Below are 20,598 nucleotides of genomic sequence, written 5' to 3' on the forward strand. Positions count from 1 at the left end.
TAACCATCGGGAAAGAACCAAGTTTGGAGGTGGGCCAGGAATACAGTAGGATATTCAGTTGCTAATCTGTTGTATGATGCATTAAAGTCATATGATTTTGCTTGCCTTTAAGCTGTTGTCTGCGAGATGTATTGTAAAATGTTTTCCTTTCTTTTCCCCTAGGTTCTTCCCAAAATGAGAGCCTAAGGAATTGATGGCTCACCCTCAAGCACTTGATGGCATGTTGGGTCAAGCATTGCATCTGTCTGTATTCTTCTTTCAAAGGACTTCCCATAATATGAACAAGACACAGATTATAGGATCTGGGCCACCTAACATCAAGCCTCTAACTCACTTTTGAGGAGGAAGCACTCTTCCTGTTAAAGTGAGCTGCAGGTGTTGGGAATTGAAATTGGGAGAAATGGGAGGGCAGGTATTGGTTATATGTTCTTCATGGCCTTCTACTGCTCTTCCATCTTTCACTGCTGGAGCACACCAAACCTGCCTGCTAATAGCCTCCTATTTCTCTTTCTTCTGAAAGAGACAAAAGAACCATGCTCTTCCAGCACCCATTTCTAATATGTCATTCTCTTCTCTAAATGAAACTAACCAGAAAGCAAAAAGAAGAAACTGAGGAAGGTCAGACAGGCCCCCCTCCACCACCCCCTTCCCGGACATATTAGGCTCTTCAAACACCACATTCCTCTTTCCTTGACATACACCAACCCAGAACAAAGCACCCGAGGGGCTGGGGTGGGGCTGGCATTAGATAGTAAGCAGGAGGATATTGCACCATTTTATACACTGTGTATGACTGAACACCTGATATTCCTGAACATAGTCAGGGGACAGTTTTTAGTAAACAGCAGGTGGACTTCACTCTGTGCGCATGTGTGCATGTCCCCTTGAAGCTATTAATAGAACTAGCATCTGCTATTCCGAGTGTTTCATATTTCTACCATCCCTTGCATGAAGAAATGTTTTCTAACTTCTCTCCTGAATGGCCTGGCTCAAATATTAAAGCTATGTTCCCTATCTGAGACTCCCCAGTGGAAGAAGTCTTTCTCTCTGTCTATCCTATACTTTCCTTTCAAAATCCTAAAAGCTGGAATCAAATCACTCCTTAATATTCTATATTCCAGTGAATACAAACCTACTTTATGCAATTTCTCCTCATAATTTAACCCTTGGAGTCTTGATAACATTCTGCACGCCTAGCTGATGTATCTTATTGAAGGTGCGATGCCCAGAACTGTAAATTTCAGATGTGGGTTAACTTGGGCTCTGTATAGCTGTAGCAACACCTGCTCACCATTATAGCTCAACCCTGTAGATATAAAGGCTAACAATCCAGTAGCCTTTGAGGTTTTTTTTGGAATTGGCTATTACATTTTAGTGAACTGTGTACATGGATCCTTAAATCTCTTTGGATTACTGTTTTTTATCATTTAAATAATAGTCATCTGTCCTTTTTGGTTCTAAATGGATGACCTCATACTTGCCGATGTTGAAATCCATCTGCCACAGTTTTGCCCACTGACTTAATCTACCAATGTCTCTTTATAATTTTACTACTTACTATGCCACCAATCTTTGTCATTGGCAAATTAGGATATGTGGCTTTTATTGTGTGTGGAAGTCAATAAATATGCTTAGCCTACTTTTTTTTCAATAAAAGGAAGTGTGTATCTCTGTGAATAGTCTTCCATCAGGTGCAGCAGCTATCCTTTGTGGCACCATCCTAGATGGCTTCAAAAACACTGAAGGCCATCCTGGAGTATGTGGCAATTCCAGGCAGGACCATAGTGGATGCCTTCAATATTGAGGTTCATGGAGCAGCAGGTTTCCTGTCTGCCAACTCACACTGCCACCATGGAAGCCTTGGGCAACCATTTAGAGAGCAGGTGTCTCTTTCACATTGAACAGAATTGGCAACTGGTTACAGACAATCATGAGGTGGAACATTACAGAACTCTTTAGTATTAATTGTGTAGCATATAGTACACCAGCATTATCCTAGATTCACTAACTCAATCGGGGCACCTAAAGTGTGCCTTGAACATTTTAATTGTGTGGTTCATTAAAAGCTTGGTAGCACAGTAGACTTCATAGCATTTCATCTTGGCTGGGGACCTGGGTTACTGCACAGATGGCATCAGTCAAGGATGACTGGGATTGCCTTTATGATCCAGGATCCAGCTCACATTTGCCTTTTTTGTCATGGAACAGTTGCTGCTAGCATAACCTGCCTTAAAATAAATGTGGTAGTTCCTGATGGTCACAGATTAGCTGCATGTTGGAGTGGTAGCCATGTTTATGTAAGATGCAACACAGGTGAAAGCAACATGTAAGGCCTTGGTTTGGCAGGATTCTCAAAAGTTCAAAGAACTCTGTGGCCCTCTTGCACTGATGCCAAGCATTCTTGGGGAAGCTGATGAGCATCATACTTAATCAAACAAAGCATTATTTTTTGAAGTAGATTGAAATAAACTTGTAGCAAAGACTTTTAATTGACCACCTCTTTCCCCTCCCTGCAGCCTACTGGCAGTAGGTTGGGTGAGTTGCAGGTCAGCTTGCAGCAGATAGCACAACTCATTGGCTACCTTTTTTGAGGAAAAAGAGGTTCCTGATGCACTATTCCTCTGAGGTGCAGGTAGGAACAGCAGGATTTGTATATTCTGGTAGCTGGGTACCACCATATGGTTCCGTGCAACTATGCCTGCCTGCTTTCCTGCTGCAGCTACTTCTCATCTTCCTTTATGGCAGTAGGTACAGATGTATTCCCAATGGGACTGCTGTCATGTTGAGGCTGGAATGGAGATTTTCAAAATTTACCCAGCAGGTAGAAGTACATATGAAACTAATGGTTAAAAAGTTAAATAGTTTTGTAATTTTTGCTAGGCAAATATTAATGCTACAAATGAAAACACTTGATTGTTGCACCCTAGCAGTGGGGAATACTAGTTTTCTATTGGTGCCCACAATGTAAAGGCATCCACCCGTGTTCCCATCCTTATATTGGCTTGCATAAAGAGAGATGTAGATTGAGTACAAGGATGGCTGTCTTTTTTTCTCTTCCAAAGGCTACTAGCTGTATTCTATGTGCATGATTTAAAAAGATTGCAGTACATAAACAGTGGGAGAGAATTCCCTAATTTATAGCCTTGTCCTGCTTCAAGGGTTGTCTTTCACTCTTAAGGTCCAAGTTTGCTGGAAGGAGAATTTTGTGGTCTGGTGCCAGTACATAGTAAGCATTTTCCTTTTGCAGAGTCAGAGTATGACAAGTATATCTTGCACAACAGCAGTGTGATGCACAACATACATTGGTTTCTAATTTATGTTGAAAGCATTCTTTCCTAATGCTGCTATAATACATCTTTTCTCTTACAATAATGGCTGATTAAGCTATCGGGCACAATTTGTTCTAAGGAAGCATTCTCCTCACAAAATGCCATGTCACATGCTTTGCAGGTGTTGTCTCTGATTTAAACATCTGAGGACATTTTAGGCAGAGGTTAATGAGGGAGCACTGGGTGAAGCACACAGCATAAGTGAGGAGAAACAAGTGGAGGTGGCAGCAGATGAACAAGAATCAGCTGGCCATAGTGTCAGCTCCAGGCATTCTTGGTTGCATAGGCTTGATGCCCCACTGGGTCTGCCTTCAGAAGGAAGTTATTGGATGAGTAGAAGACCTTAGATATTAAAAATGAACAGAACTCCCTGTAGTAGTATAATTCCTGACATCTCTACACAGTGTTCAACTGTGAAGCACTGTGGGACATGTGTGGCATTCCATAGCCAGCAGCAGAAGAAGAGGTCCCAGGATTAAGAACGTAAGGATCTTGGATTGAAGGAGCAAGATGTAGAATCAGTTTGGGTGGAGCTAAGAAACAGCAAAGGGCTCCCATTGGTGGGAGTTGTTTATAGGCCACCAAACTTGAGTGGTAATTTTGGGCACAGTATAAATCAGGAAATTAGAACTGCATGTAATATGGGCGATACAGTATTAATGGATGACTTAAATTTCCATATAGATTGCGTAAACCTAATTAGCACTAATGCTGTGTAGGATGAACTCCTGGAGTATGTACGAGATGGGTTTCTGCAGCAGTACGTTGAAGAACCAACTAGGGATTGGGCTATTTTAGATTTAGTCTTCTGTAATGAGAAAGGGCTAATTAACAACCTTGCTGTAAAAGGAGCAATTAGGAAATAGTGACCATAATATGATAGAATTCTACATTAAGTTTGAAAGAGATATAGTTCATGCTGAAACTAGGGTCTTGAATCTGAACAAAGGAAACTATGAAGGTATGAGGGGCAAGTTGGCTGTGGTGGATTGGGAAAATACATTAAAAGATTTGATGGTAGGCAGGCAATGGCTATTATTTAAAGAAGTATTATGTGGTTTACAACAAAAATACATTCCTCTAAGACACAACCCAACAGGAAAGGTGAATCAACTGTGCTTAACAAAAGAAGTTAAAGATTACATTAGGTCAAAGGAAGTGGCTTAGAAGGTCACCAGAAAAAGTGATAAGCCCAAGGATGGGAGCAATTTAGAATCCAACAAAAGAGGACCAAGAAAGGGAAAAGAAATGAATGCAAGCTAGCTAGAAACATAAAGGTGGATTATAAAAGCTTCTTTAGGTATGTGAAAAGGAAAATATTAGCAAGGATAAATGTGGGTCCCTTGTAGGCAGAGACATTAGTTTGTGGTGGAGAATGAGGAAATAGTGTAGAGACTAAACAATTACTTTGTCTCTGTCTTCATAGAGGAAGACACAGAAAATCTCCCAGAAATACTAGGGAATCAAGGGACATGTACAAATGAGGAACTGAAAGTAATTAATATCAATAGAGGTAGTACTAAAAATTAAGTGGATTGAAATTGATAAATCCCCTGGACCCGAGGAGCTGGTCTAATGGCCATGAAATCATTGTCGATTGTTGTAAAAGCCATCTGGTTCACTAATGTGTTTTAGAGAAGGAAATTTGCTGTCCTTACATGGTCTGGCCTACATGTGACTCCAGACCCACAGCAATGTGGTTGACTCTTAAAGGCCCTCTGAAATGGCTAGCAAGCCACTCAGTTGTGTTTAACTGCTACGAAGTCAATAAAGAATGCAAATGGATGGACCACCCGGCATCAACCTAGGCACTGGAAACGACAATGGCATACCCAGCCCTGTCGACCCTGCAAAGTCTTCCTTGCTAACATTTGGGGGCTTGTGACAAAGTTGGGAAAGCTGGCCCACAGACTAGTCAAGCAACAGCCTGACATAGTCATACGCACGGAATCATACCTTACAAACAATGTCCCAGACACTGCCATCACCATCCCGGGTATGTCCTGTCCCACCGGCAGGACAGACCCAGCAATGGTGGCAGCACAGTGGTATACAGTCAGAAGAGTGTTGCCCTGGAAGTCATCAACATTGACTCTGGACCCCATGACGTCTCATGGTATCAAGTCAAACATGGGCAAGGTAACCTCCTGCTGATTACCACCTACCACCCTCCCTGAGGTGATTAATCAGCATTCCTCCATGTTGTACACCACTTGGAGGAAGCACTGAGGGTGGCAAGGGCGCAGAATGTACTCTGGGTGGGGGACTTCATTGTCCATCACCAAGAGTGGCTCGGTAGCACCGCTACTGACCTAAAGGACATATCTGCTAGCCTGGGTATGTGGCAGGTGGTAAAGGAACCAACAAGAGGGGAAAAACATACTTGACCTCGTCCTCATTAATTTGCCTGCCACAGATGCATCTGTCCATGATGGTATTGGTAGGAGTGATCACCGCACAGTCCTTGAGGAGACGAAGTCCCGCCTTCACGTTGTTGATACCCTCCATCGTGTTGTGTGGCACTACTACTGTGCTAAATGGAATAGATTTTGAACAGAACTAGCAATGCAAAACTGGGCATCCATGAGGTGCTGTGGGCCATCAGCAGCAGCAGAATTGTACTCAACCACAATCTGTAACCTCATGGCCCAACATATCCCCCACTCTACCATTACCATCAAGCCAGGAGACCAACCCTGGTTCAATGAAGAGTGCAGGAGGGCATGCCAGGAGCAGCACTAGGCATACCTCAAAATGAGGTATCAACCTGGTGAAGCTACAACACAGGACTACTTGTGTGCCAAACTGCGTAAGCAGCATGTGATAGACAGAGCTAAGTGATCCCATAACCAACGGATCAGATCTAAGCTCTGCAGGCCTACCGCTTCCAGCCGTGAATGGTGGTGGACAATTAAACAACTAACTGGAGGAGGTGACTCCACAAATATCCCATCCTCAATGATGGGGAAGCCCAGCACATCAGTGCGAAAGATAAGGCTGAAGCATTTGCAACAATCTTCAGTCAGAAGTGCTGAGTTGATGATATATCTCAGCCTCCAGCTGAAGTCCCCAGCATCAAAAATGCCAAACGTCAGCCAATTCGATTCACTCCGCGTGATAGCAAGAAACGACTGAAGGCACTGGATATTACAAAGGCTATGGGCCCTGAAAATATTCCGGCAATAGTACAGAAGACCTGTGCTCCAGAACTTGCTGCGCCCCTCGCCAAGCTGTTCCAGCACAGTTACAACACTGGCATCTACCCGGCAATGCAGAAAATTGCCCAGGTATGTCCTGTACACAAAAAGCAGGACAAGTCCAACCTGGCCAATTACCGCCCCATCAGTCTACTCTCAATCATCAGTAAAGTGATGGACGGTGTCATCGACAGTGCCATCAAGTGGCACTTGCTTAGCAATAACCTATTCAATGATGCTCCGTTTGGGTTCCGCCAGGGCTACTCAGCTCCTGACCGCATTACAGCCTTGGTTCAAACATGGAGAAAAGAGCTGAACTCGAGGTTAGGTGAGAGTGACTACCCTTGACATCAAGGCAGCATTTGACCAAGTGTGGCATCAAGGAGCCCTAGCAAAACTGAAGTCAATGGGAATCAGGGGGAAAACTCTCTGCTGGTTGGAGTCATACCTAACACAAAAGAAGATGGTTGTGGTTGTTGGTCAATCATCTGAGCTCCAGTACATCACTGCAGGAGGTCCTCAGGGTAGTGTCCTAGGCCCAACCATCTTCAGTTGCTTCATCAATTACCTTCCTTCAATCATAAGGTCAGAAGTTGGGATATTTGCTGATTGTGCAATGTTCAGCACCATTCATGACTCCTCAGATACTGAAGCAGTCTGTGTAGAAATGCAGCAAGACCTGGACAACAGGCTTGGGCTGATAAGTGGCAAGTAACATTCGCACCACACAAGTGCCAGGCAATGACCATTTCCAGCAAGAGAGAACCTAACCATCTCCCCTTGACATTCAATGGCATTACCATCGTTGAATCCCCCACTATCAACATCCTAGGGGCTACCATTGATCAGAAACTGAACTGGAGTAGCCGTATAAATACCGTGGCTAAAAGAGCAGGTCAGAGGCTAGGAATCCTATGGCGAGTAACTCAACTACTGACTCCCCAAAGCCTGTCCACCATCTACAAGGCACAAGTCAAGAGTGTGATGGAATACTCTCCACTTGCCTGGATGGGTGCAGCTCCAATAACATTCCAGAAGCTCAACACCATCCAGGACAAAGCAGCCCACTTGACTGGTACCCCATCCACAAACATTCACTTCCTTCACCACCGACGCACAGTGGCAGCAGTGTGTACCATCTACAAGATGCACTGCAGCAATGCACCAAGGTTACTTAGACAACGCCTTCCAAACCCATGACCCCTACCACCTAGAAGGACAAGGGCAGCAATTGCATGGGAACACCACCCTTGGAGTTACCCTCCAAGTCACACACCATCCTGACTTGGAACTATATTGCTGTTCCTTCACTGTTGCTGGGTCAAATTCCTGGAACTCCCTTCCTAACAGCACTGTGGGTGTACCTACCTCACATGGACTGCAGTGGTTCAAGAATGTAGCTCACCACCACCTTCTTGAGGGCAAATTAGGGATGGGCAATAAATGGTGTCCTAGCCAGCGACGCCACATCCCATGAATGAATTTAAAAACACATGGATTTGTGAAAGAGAAATCATGTTTGACAAACATATTGGAGTTTTTTGAGGATGTTACTTTGTACCATAGATAAAGGAGAACCAGTGATGTGATGTATTTGGATTTTCAGAGGGCTTTTGATAAGGTCCCACACAGGAGGTTAGTAAACAAATTTAGAGCACATGGAATTTCTTTTTATTCATTCATAAGGAAGGATATACTTGCCATCAAGGGAGTACAATGGAGGTTCACCAGACTAATCCCTGCAATAGTGGGATTGTCTTATGAGGAAAGATTGCAGAAACTGGGCCTGTATTCTCTAGAGTTTCAAAGAATGAGAGGTGATCTCATTGAAACTTATAAAATATTTACAGGGCGTGACAGGGTAGATGTGGGTAGGATGATTCCCTTGGCTGGTGAGTCTAGAACAAGGGGACACAGTCTCAGAATAAGGGGGAAGGCCATTTAAGACCGAGATGTAGAGGTATCTCTTTACTCAGAAGATGGTGAATCTGTGGAATTCTGTACCCCAGAAGGCTGTGAAAGTTCAATCATTGAGCATGTTCAATATAGAAATCGATAGATTTCTGGATATTAATGACATCTAGGGATATGGGAATACACAAGAAATAGGAGCAGAAGTAGACCACCTGGCCCATCGAGCCTACTCCGCCATTCAATACGATCATGGCTGATCTTGGACTTCTATTCCACTTTCCCGCCCACTCCCCATATCCCTTGATTCCCTGCGAGACCAAAACTCTATCTACCCCAGCCTTAAATGAATCCAACGATGGAGCATCCACAACCCTCTGGGGTAGAGAATTCCAAAGATTCACAACCCTTTGAGTGAAGTAATTTCTCATCTTAGTTCTGAATGATCGGCCCCTTATCCTGAGACTGTGCCCTTGCGTTGTAGATTCCCCGACCAGTGGAAACAATCTCTCAGCTTCTACCCTATCAAGCCCTTTCAGATAGTGGGGAAAAATGGTGTAATTATAGGCCGGTCAGTCAGACTTCAGTGGTGGGTAAATTATTAGAATCAATTTTGGGGGACCGGATAAACTGCCACTTATAAAGGCATGGATTTATCAGGGATAGCCAGCATGGATTTGTTAAGGGAAGGTCATGTCTTACTAACTTAATTGAGTTTTTTGAGGAAGTAACAAGGAGGATTGATGAAGGTAGTACAGTGGATGTGGTCTACATGGATCTTACTAAGGCATTTGACAAGGTCCCGCATGGCAGACTGGTCAGTGAAATGAAAGCCCATGGGATACAGGGGAATGTGGCAGGTTGGATCCAAAATTGGCTCAGGGCCAGGAAAGAAAGGGTAGTAGTCGACAGATGTTTTTGCAAATGGAAAGTGGTTTTCTGTGGTGTTCCACAGGGCTCAGAGTTGGGTCCCTTGCTGTTTGTGGTATATATTAATGATTTGGACTTAAATGTGGGAGGCATGAATGGAAAATTTGCTGATGACACAAAAATTGGTCGTGTAGTTGATAGTGAAGAGGATAGCTATAGATTCCGGAAAGATATCAATGGTTTTGTTGAGTGGGTGGAAAAGTGGCAAAATGGAATTCAATCCAGAGAAGTGTGAGGTAATGCATTTAGGGAGGGCAAACAAAGTGAGGGACTACACAATAAATGGGAGGATATTGGGAGGGGTAGAAGAACTGAGAGACCTTGGAGTGCATGTCTTCAGGTTCCTGAAGAAGGCAGGACAGGTAGATGAGTGGTGAAGAAGGCATATGGAATGCTTTCCTTTATTGGCTGCCATATAAAAGACAAAAGCAGGGATGTAATGCTGGAACTGTATAAAACTCTGGTTAGGCTGCAGCTGGAGTATTGCATACAATTCTGGTCACCACATTACAGAAAGGACATAATTGCTCTGGAGAGAATACAGAGGAAATTTACAAGAATGTTGCCAGGGCTTGAAAATTGCAGCTATGAGGAAAGATTGGATAGGCTAGTGTTGTTTTCCTTAGAACAGAGGAGGGTGAGGGGTGACTTAATCGAGGTGTACAAAATTATGAGGGGCCTAGATAGAGTAGACAGGAAGGACCTGTTTCCCCTAGCAGAGAGGTCAATTACCAGGGGGCACAGATTTAAGGTGATTGGTAGAAGAATTAGAGGGGACTTGAGAAAAACTACTTCACCTAGAGGATGGTGGGTGTCTGGAATTCACTGCAGGAACAGTGGTGGAGGCAGAAATCCTCAGCTCATTTAAAAGGTACCTGGACATGTACCTGAAGTGCTATACCTGCAAGGCTATGGACCAGGTGCTGGAAGGTGGGATTAGATTCGGCAACTAGTTTTTTTGGCCGGCGCAGACACGATGGGCTGAATGGCCTCCTTTGGTGCCGTAATTTTTCTATGGTTCTAGGTAGATGGTCAGCGCCTATGTGAATGATGGTGCTGGCTCAACAAGCCGAATGGCCTACTCCGGCTCCTATTTCCTATGAAGCCCAGGCACAGTTTCTCATGAGTGCTGTGATTGGGGCCATCAGGACTTTGGACTCCAGATTATAGTGTGTCTCGTTACTGAATTAGACTGGTACTTGATTGTGCACATCGATCTCCTCTGTGGTGCTCTACAGGCTGTTCTCATTGCAGATCCCTGGCATCCTAAAGAAATGCCCAGCAGAGCACAGACAAAGAGGCACTGATGAAGTAGTTTCCTCTTGGGGTGACTGCATATCTATCAAATGCAACTAGCCTTCTCCAAGGCCTCTGGTAGCAGGGAAGGACATGGCCACTATAATGCTAGTAGTAACATCAGCTCCTACAGGGCCCTTTCCATTTGGTAACATCCCAAAACCAGTTTGCTCCCAGTAGTGATTGGGCACAGTACAAGTTAGATCTAATAAATGCATATCATCTAATGTCACCAGGAAGACACATTGTGTTTTTCATTAGTTTGTATTCACAATTCATTAGTAGAGAATTACATTTTCACCTACATTCATTACATTTCTTTGAGAAGGGCAGCAGCAGACGGAAGGATGGGTAAACATGGTACTTAAGGTGGAATGGTATTAAGGATCTGGTTCCATAATGTTGTAGTTACCTTCACAGCTACAGGCAGAACCTGTTGGTGTTGAAGATGTCTACAGGTCAGCCTGGATCAGATAGCATAGTGAAGGTGGCAATGACTGCGATGACCGGGTAGGTTAACCTTGGTCTGTAAATGTGCATTCTTGGGAATGGAAGGATGCATACAAAGCACCTGAGGTATAATGATACCTGCCTGCATAGACCTTCATGAATTCATCTTCCTTCTCAAAATCTGAATGTTGGAAGTCACAAAGGAATTACCATCCTACAAACTTTGCTGCAAATCTAATTGCAGCTGTGCTCAAAATTGTTCAGAAAAATGAGAGATAGATAGTCTTGCGATACAAAAAAAATAACGATAGTTTTTTTAAAAGAAGGAACTTTATGACCAATACTGAAAACTCTTAATAGATTTAAGAAGTTGGGTCAGCCATCCAAACACTTGTGTACCTGTTTTATATAGGTAACCTGCACCATGGCAGATCAGCCATAAGCTTTATGTTGGCACAGAAGGCGCCACACTGTAGCATGAGTCTTTTGGGAAGGAGAAAGATAGGATTATATATATATATATGAACAATTAAACTACAAAGTTTTCCCAAGATGTATAATGCCATATCTTTATTTGAACCCGTACAGAGCCAGTTATAAGGATAGCTCAGATGACCTTTCTGAAAATCAGCACATGGGTTACTCCCACAGTAAGTCTTTAATTTTGTACGCAGGTATGGTTTTTTGGGTTTATTGAAGAAATGGGTAACCCAGGAAGTGCCATCATGTTTTAAGCATGAAGAAAGCCAGAAAATGAGAATGTGATTCCATACAAGGAAAATTGCGAACACACAGATTGCATCCAAAATTATGCTGAAAATTTCCTTCAGTTTGAGGTTACCAAGTGGTTACCTGCAATCTCTTTCTTTCTGTAATTCAGCTTACAATATTGAGCTTCTGATGTAAACAAAAGGTGTTATTATTGAATCAGAATGAATAACTTGATTACAGTTGAGCGTGACTCTATTACTTGCTGACTACTGCTATTCAATTTAGCAGTTTGTCACTCTTTAAGATTCAAAATAATCTTTAAAAAATCACCAAACTGTTGCTATATTGTGGTTGCATCCATAACTTATCATGCTTCTGATATTAGCAACTATCTTGAGGTTTGAAGAATCTAAACGAGCAATTTTCCAACCATACATTCTTGTATTTCCATATTGTATTACTTTTCAAATGTTGAAATTGACAAACTCATTAACCTAAACGTATTAAGTTACAAACTAACTATTAAAGCTCAAGAAAAATACAAATGCTGATCACTTTGGAATTAATGGTTACTTTTGGAGCTGATAATGGAAATTCTGTGGGGATGGGACAGTCAGCTCAGCAAGATTCCAATTTCTGAATTATTACATTTTAATTGGTTCTGATGAAATCAGTAACTTTTTTTTCATTTTCCTCAGTAAGCAGCTGGTTGATACCCAATGCTGAGACTATTTGTGCGCCAACAAATCCGAATTATCAGTACCATGCCGCTTTACCACTTCCCGGTGCCCACTCGTACCATAGTTGCGAACGCTACCGCTCTCGGCGCAGCCACCTCTCTACTCAATATCCAACATCCTACATACACAGAAATTATTCAACAGGTATGCTCAAACCTATTAATTAAGCTGCCAGTTGATGGATTAAAGTGGTTAATTAACAATTGTGATTCACAGTTTGAAAATGCACTTACAAAATTAATGAAACATAAAATCTGCAATGGATTTAAACCTTTTAAAGCTTTAATTATCTCGATTAGTCTATTGATTTTTGATATCCAATATGTTCTGTCACAGGATGCTAGTGGGATAAGATAATTGAACTTTGATTTGCTGAATATTCTTTTCTGGTCTTTGACCTTGTTTCTTGTTTGCTTTCAAGTTTATTTTTGAAAAGAGTACTTTCATTTTCTCCTAGTACAGTTTGCTGCTTTCGCTAAAATTAACGGATAAAGGAATTTGACGTGTTAATGTGCTTGTTACTGATATCTGTGTGATTCCAACCTACAAGTGTTTAGAGTAAAACTTGTATTACATTTAAAGTAATCGTTTATTTTCTCTAACTAAGAACATTATAACTAAAGTATGGAGACGGTATACATTGTTACAAGTTTAGATTAGGCAGCAAAGCATTAAACAGTTACAATTAATTGTCCAGGAGGAACAGTTCAACAAAAAATACCAAAAAGCAGACTACTTATGGTTCTGTTTTTATGTGGATGGAAGTTTAAGTTAACAGTGGTTCAAGTTTGCAGTGTCATATGAGAGTGACTGGTCCCCTTAATATACTGTGTGGTTTGTGAGTCTTAATGCTAAAGCTTGCTCTTGTAAATAAGATAATTTTCAGCTTAAACATTTCACTGAGATATATTGGCATCATTACCAATTTTAAAAAGTAGCAGCTATAAGAATATAAATTAGTATCAGGACAAGGAAGCTGCAAATTATTCTTCACTCATTAATTTTTAAAATTAACCACATTCAGTGTAATGCTGTGAGCAGTTCTCCCTACTCTTTAAATGACATGCTTTGATCCTATTTTGATTACCAAGTTCAGGTGGGTGCTATACACAGTAAAGACAAAACAAAAGTTATCTGAAGTACAGAAACCAGGTTATTTATAGCCAGTTTGTGTTGAGCTGGAAGCAACCTTGCTATGCATATAGTTTCATTAGATTTACTCTGCAAGATAATTTGCTTCATGCACAGCATTTAGTACAAAAGCAGGGAAGTTATGCTGAATCTTTATAAAGCTCTGGTTGGGCCCCAACTAGAGTACTGCATCCAGTTCTGATCACCGCACTTTAACAAGGATGTGAGGTTCCTTGAGAGTGTGCAGAGGAGATTTTCCAGAATGGTCCCGGGATGAGGGACTTTAGCTTAAGCAAAGCTGGGGTTGTTCTCCTTAGAGCAAAAGAGATTGAGGGGAGATTTAATAGAGGTGTACAAAATTATGACAGTCATAGATAAGTTAGACTGTGATCAATGTCACAGGACTTCATGTCGCGTTTGCAGATGTCTTTAAAGCGGAGACAGCCGGTGGGTCTGATACCAGTGGCGAGCTCGCTGTACAATTTGTCTTTGGGGATCCTGCCATCTTCCATGCGGCTCACATGGCCAAGCCATCTCAAGCGCCGCTGACTCAGTAGTGTGTATAAGCTGGGGATGTTGGCCGCCTCGAGGACTTCTGTGTTGGAGATACGGTCCTGCCACCTGATGACAAGGATTTTCTGGAGTCAGCGAAAATGGAATGAAGTGAGACGTCACTCTTGGCTGACATACGTTGTCCAAGCCTCGCTGCCATAGAGCAAGGTACTGAGGACACAGGCTTGATACACTCGGACTTTTGTGTTCCGTGTCAGTGCGCCATTTTCCCACACTCTCTTGGCCAGTCTGGACATAGCAGTGGAAGCCTTTCCCATGCGCTTGTTGATTTCTGCATCTAGAGACAGGTTACTGGTGATAGTTGAGCCTAGGTAGGTGAACTCTTGAACCACTTCCAGAGCGTGGTCGCCGATATTGATGGATGGAGCATTTCTGACGTCCTGCCCCATGATGTTTGTTTTCTTGAGGCTGATGGTTAGGCCAAATTTGTTGCAGGCAGTCGCAAACCTGTCAATGAGACTCTGCAGACACTCTTCAGTGTGAGATATTAAAGCAGCATCGTCAGAAAAGAGGAGTTCCCTGATGAGGACTTTCCGTACTTTGGTCTTCGCTCTTAGACGGACAAGGTTGAACAACCTGTTCCCTGATCTTGTGTGGAAGAAAATTCCTTCTTCTGAAGACTTGAACGCATGTGAGAGCAGCAGGGGGAAGAAAATCCCAAACAGTGTGGGTGCGAGAACACAGCCCTGTTTCACGCCACTCAGGATAGGAAAGGGGTCTGATGAGGCGCCGCTATGCTGAATTGTGCCTTTCATATTGTCATGGAATGAGGTGATGATACTTAGTAGCTTTGGTGGACATCCGATCTTTTCTAGTAGTCTGAAGAGACCATGTCTGCTGACGAGGTCAAAGGCTTTGGTGAGATCAATGAAAGCAATGTAGAGGGGCATCTGTTGTTCGCGGCATTTCTCCTGTATCTGACGGAGGGAGAACAGCATGTCAATGGTCGATCTCTCTGCATGAAAGCCACACTGTGCCTCAGGGTAGACGCGCTCGGCCAGCTTCTGGAGCCTGGTTAAAGCGACTCGAGCAAACTTTCCCCACTATGCTGAGCAGGGAGATTCCACGGTAGTTGTTGCAGTCACCGCGGACACCTTTGTTTTTATAGAGGGTGATGATATTGGCATCGCGCATGTCCTGAGGTATTGCTCCCTCATCCCAGCACAGGCAAAGCAGTTCATGGAGTGCTGACAGTATAGCAGGCTTAGCACTCTTGATTATTTCAGGGGTAATGCCGTCCTTCCCAGGGGCTTTTTCGCTGGCTAGAGAATCAATGGCATCACTGAGTTCCGATTTTGTTGGCTGTATGTCCAGCTCATCCATGACTGGCAGAGACTGGGCTGCATTGAGGGTGGTCTCAGTGACAACATTCTCCCTGGAGTACAGTTCTAGGTAGTGCTCAACCCAGTGGTCCATTTGCTTGCGTTGGTCAGTGATTGTGTCCCCTGATTTAGATTTGAGGGGGGGCGATCTTCTTGATGGTTGGCCCAAAAGCTCTCTTAATGCCATCATACATTCCTCTGATGTTTCCGGTGTCTGAGGCCAGCTGAATATGACTGCATAGGTGTTGCCAGTAGTCATTTGCGCAGCGCCTGGCTGTTCTTTGTGCAGTGCTTCTGGCTGCTTTAAGTGCTACGGATGTTAACTCGCTGGGGGCTTTCTTGTAGTTCAACAGTGCAATGCGCTTAGTGGCTATGACAGGTTCCAGCTCTTCAAAATGAGATTGAAACCAGTCTGCATTTCTCTTCACATGTTTGCCATAGGTGGTCATGGCTGATTCATAGATGGCGTCTCGGATGTGGGCCCACTTGATCTCAGCATCCCCTGTGGGAGTGCTTTGAAGGGCTTTTACAAGTGAATTTAGAAATTTTTATAACAGCTGTGGATAAGAAATTCTGCTCATGTTGATGCGCGGGTGGCCCTTCTGCTTGGAGTGATGCAGCTTCTTTGGTTTGAGTCTAACCTTGCTGCACACCAGGGAGTGGTCGGTGTCGCAGTCTGCACTGTGGAAGCTGCGTGTGATTTAAACACTGTTTAAGGAGGCTCGCCTTGTGACGATGAGGTCCAGCTGGTGCCAACGACGTGATCTTGGGTGCCTCCATGAAACCTGGTGACAGGGTTTAGTGTGAAAGAACGAGTTGGTGATGCAGAGGTTATGATAGGTACACAACTCAAGCAGTCTCTGAAATTGAATTTAAAAGAATTAAACAATTGATACAGTTAACAATATCAACTAGGAAAACTGAAGTGGTTTAGCCATAGCTGTGTAGGCAGCCTTAATTTCATCCTGGGCGTTTTGTTTTTCCACCGAAGGAGGCTTGCAAAAGCTGACTATAAATTCTAGCTTCAGCCAATTCATCTAGTTGAAAGATATTACTGTATTCTGAAGCACATCTCAAGGCCAGTTGAGAGTTCACAGATTGATGAGCCTGACTTCTAAGCTGAGAATGATTAATAAAAATGGCTGAGGTTCACATTTGGATGGGAAGAAAATGGATTCAAAGGCATATTTTTTCAGTTTACTGATTAATAATATGTTTTTAACAAGTGTCCTTTGCAGAAAACTCTAACAGCCTTCAGGCTTTATCGGGGCATGACAACTGGCCAGCCTTACCACCTTCACCATATGCCAACATGTTACCAGTGACTCATACAGCTGGGACTGGATCCAATGACAGGTGAGACATACAGGTCACAAATCAAGACAGGACTGTTCCAGGTTTTACTTTTTGTGGGTGGATGAAACTTCTACACAATTAAACTTCTACAATTATACTTATTAATGTTGCTTTATTGTGAAAATTCAACTGATAATAAAAAGGTAGTTTTTTTTTTGGATTAGCTATCTTTTTTGTTTCATTTAAAAGAATTGAAAACCGCAAAAATTAAATCAAGGAGAAATCTGTCAGTAATTAACCAACCGAATTGAACATTTGTTAGTGAGGTATGGTGGTTTTTTTTTACTGGGGGAGAGCAGGAGTGCAGCCTGCTGCCTGCCTGACATCCTTGATGAGAGCACAGAACCAGTGATCGTGTGCAGTTAACTGTTCAGGGAAGGAAGGTGAATCTGGAGGCTCTGATGGGGCGCTGAGCTGAAAGGCAACATTTAAAGGGGTGGGGGCAAGACAATCATGGGTGGTGGGAGAGGGCTTGCTATTCCTGACCACACCACGCTCCCCCCACACCCCTGCTCCCCCCACCCCAATATCTGAATATAACTCTTGTCTATATCTCAGCACCTGCAGCAATCCCCTTAAACACCATTTGTTAGGCTGCTTAATATGTAGTGCCGATGGCAGAACACAGTCCACCCACTGCTGGTACCTCCAAATTCTAACCAATGTTGGCGCCTGATTTATATATTAAAAGTAGGGTCACACCCGAAATGGGTGGATTGCTGGGCAGCCCTGAAGGCAGATAGGTAGCAGGAATAAGGTGTTAAATACTGTGCCCCAATTTTTGCAGTGTTGCTTCCCAGTTCCTGCTGAGTAAAATTAGAGCTGGATTTTCATTTTGGAGGCGGGAAACAGGAGCCGGGTCTGGTTTTAGGTCAGAAACCCGCCTCTGTTGAGAAACTGATTCAGGTTCAGATTTTTAAATGGGTAAGCCCTTAATTGATATGGAGATGGGTTTCTTGTCCATTTTAGAGGCAGTGGGGCCGGGAATGGAGGTGGGTCAGATGAAGAGTGGGACTCATGTCAATGCCCCAAGGCAGCCATCATTGAGGCTGTTGGTTGTCCTGAGGGAGAGATCTGTGTTTTGTGCCAAAATCTTCCACTGCACCAGAGGGAAGCAAGATGCCACAGGGGAGCTGGAGACCTGGTACTAGGGGCAGTGAAGACCCCCACTTCATCGATGCCGACCTGCAGGAGGGAGGTTCTCTTCCCAAAGGGTGGAAAAGGAGATCATCTCATCATGCAGCAGGGGCACCTCTCTGTTCGTGTTGTCCCCCTCCACCTCCTATTCCTGCTCCTCTCTTACCTCCTGTTCCTCCCCCGATGAGCTGTCTCCTTCTAGGGCCTCCCTGTCCTCAAGGTCTACACCTGTCTGGAGTACCATGTTATGGAGACGACTACAATGACCCTTGCAAGAGGGCATTGGAGGGTGCCACCTGACCCATCCAGGTACTGGAATCATATCTTCAGAAGCCCGTTGGTGGCATTGGTTGTATCGCCTCCTTCTGGGCCTCCTGTAGAGGGCTCAGTAGCCATCGCGTTAAAGGATTTCTCTTGTCCCTTTGGATCCATCCACACAGTTTGGGAGATGGAGTGAAGCTCCGAGGCAGCCTGGACTGGTGGAGGATGAAGAAGTCGTGGCAGCTGCCAGGGATCAGCTGTGGATCTAGGTAGCATCTCGCAGTCGGCAGCTCATCATGCCATTGATCTGGTCCCATTTTCAGGAGGGCAGGGGACTACATCCACTTTGACACAGATGCCTGCACAGGCACAGAGGGCATTGGGTTTCATCTCCATCGCTGGATTCCCACAGGTGCAGGGCATCATAGATTGCGCCCATGTGGCCATCAAGACACCCAGTGACCAGCCAGTGGGATCTATCAACACGAAGCGCTTCGACTCCCTCAATGTCCAACTGGTCTGTGACTACAGCAAGAGATTTCTCCTTCAGGGCAACGGAGACCTTGATGGCTGCAGGTAGGGGATTACCATGGGGGCCGCAAGGCCTCAGGTCATTGAGGATCAGAGCACAAATGTCAGAGACTATCTGGCTGGATAGGCTCAGCCTTGTACGGCACTGGCACTCAGTCATTTGCAGTTAGCTGACTCTTGGGCAGTAGACCCGATGTCTTGTAGTGCCTCCTTCCCTTTACAGTCCTCTACTGTGCTCCTTTGTCCTCCTGCTGTCCAGAAGGTTGCATCTGCTGAAGCTCATCCTGGCTGCTCTGTCCAATGTCAGAGCAGCCCGTTTCCATCTGAACTCGCTCATCTGGGCTTTGTGCATCCATCGGCCTTCCCCTGCCAACCTCAGCTGCCCTAATGATGCCAGCGGACTCATGTCCCTCTCCAGATTCCTATCACTCACCATTGAGAAAAGCATGTCTTACAGCTCCAGCAATGGCTACTCTGTGGCATTTTTGGAGCAGCTTAACATTACTTTGGACCTGTGCATCATGTTAATCAACACTTTCATAGTCCTCATGGCCCTCCACATTGTTCATGTCTTCTAAAACGTGCCACGGTCCAGATATGGCGTTCTCCCCATGCCCTTCCTTTGAAAATCCCAAACTGCTGCCGACAAGCCTGTTAATGAGCACAACAGGCAATTAATTGGAGGCGTGCGAGCTTGCCATTCCCTCCCTCCTGGCGTCCCATTAAAAGTAGTTTTCCCCTGCCAGAGGTGGCAGGACCCAGTGCTGACCTCAGAACCCAAACTTCAAATAATGCACGCACCAACTTCCACTCCCAGTGGGCTTTAAAAATCCGGCCCATGGTCTCCCATTTATTGAAAGTCGAGTGATGTTTAGAAATTCGATGTTCCACACCTAAGGTGAAAATACAGTTGAATGAAATACATGGAAATGAACATATCTAAAATCTGACTGTGCTTTATAATTATCCTTAACTTTATCATGCAACTATATATTTGTTTACAATCATTGTTTCCTACACTACAACAGTGACTACACATCAAAAGTACTTCATTGGATGTAAAGCGCTTTGGGATGGTCGGTGGTTGCGAAAGGCACCAAAATAAATGCAAGTCTTTCTTTTCTTTGATTAATCAATGTAAAATAGGCTTGGAAATGGTAAAATAACCTGCTAACTGCCACAGTTCCTAAATGAGATATGGCATTATCTCTTCAGATTGTTTTACAATGAATATTTATTTGTATTTTTATTTTTAGCCAGTACACATGCCACTGGACAGTAGGTAACGGCTCTGTTACCCCAACCAACCAACTGAGCTCAACTGCTGGAAACCCTCAAAGCCCATTTATTCGAGGAAGCCTGAATTTGCCGACAACTCCTTCATCCTTAGTCACTGTGACGAGTTCAAGCAAAACAGCCCTGGAGATGATCAGTGAATCTCCGCTAGCTAGACTTGCAGTATCTTCATGGAGCTCAGCTTCATCCTCATCATTCTAATGGATCACTGCACATCACATTTGATTAACGTAGTCATCTATTTCAGGAATGCAATTAAATTTTCTACTGTTGTATACATTTATCTACTTTTAAGTATTTCTGCTGTAAATCACGGGAAAATAACTTCTAAGGGAATAAATGGTGCTCTCAGTTAGAGGATGTTTTATTATCGACTGAAAATCTCTGCTAACTGCTATGAATCCTAAATGAATACAGTGGATGATCA

The 20,598-nt window shown here is 43.8% G+C and overlaps 1 protein-coding gene across 1 annotated transcript in view; it reads left to right on the forward strand.

Moving 5' to 3' along the window:
• The window catches only part of LOC137374212 (T-box transcription factor TBX19-like), a 47,102-nt gene extending 26,730 nt beyond the window's left edge, over positions 1 to 20,372 (forward strand). The window contains exons 5-8 of the mRNA XM_068039999.1: positions 11,702 to 11,763; positions 12,523 to 12,708; positions 16,817 to 16,946; positions 20,132 to 20,372. Coding sequence (XP_067896100.1) covers positions 11,702 to 11,763; positions 12,523 to 12,708; positions 16,817 to 16,946; positions 20,132 to 20,372 — 619 coding nt within the window. The remainder of the gene's footprint in view (positions 1 to 11,701; positions 11,764 to 12,522; positions 12,709 to 16,816; positions 16,947 to 20,131) is intronic.
• The last annotated feature ends 226 nt before the right edge of the window (positions 20,373 to 20,598 follow it).

This window comes from Heterodontus francisci, chromosome 10, assembly GCF_036365525.1.
Source record: "Heterodontus francisci isolate sHetFra1 chromosome 10, sHetFra1.hap1, whole genome shotgun sequence".
Lineage (NCBI taxonomy): Eukaryota > Metazoa > Chordata > Chondrichthyes > Heterodontiformes > Heterodontidae > Heterodontus > Heterodontus francisci.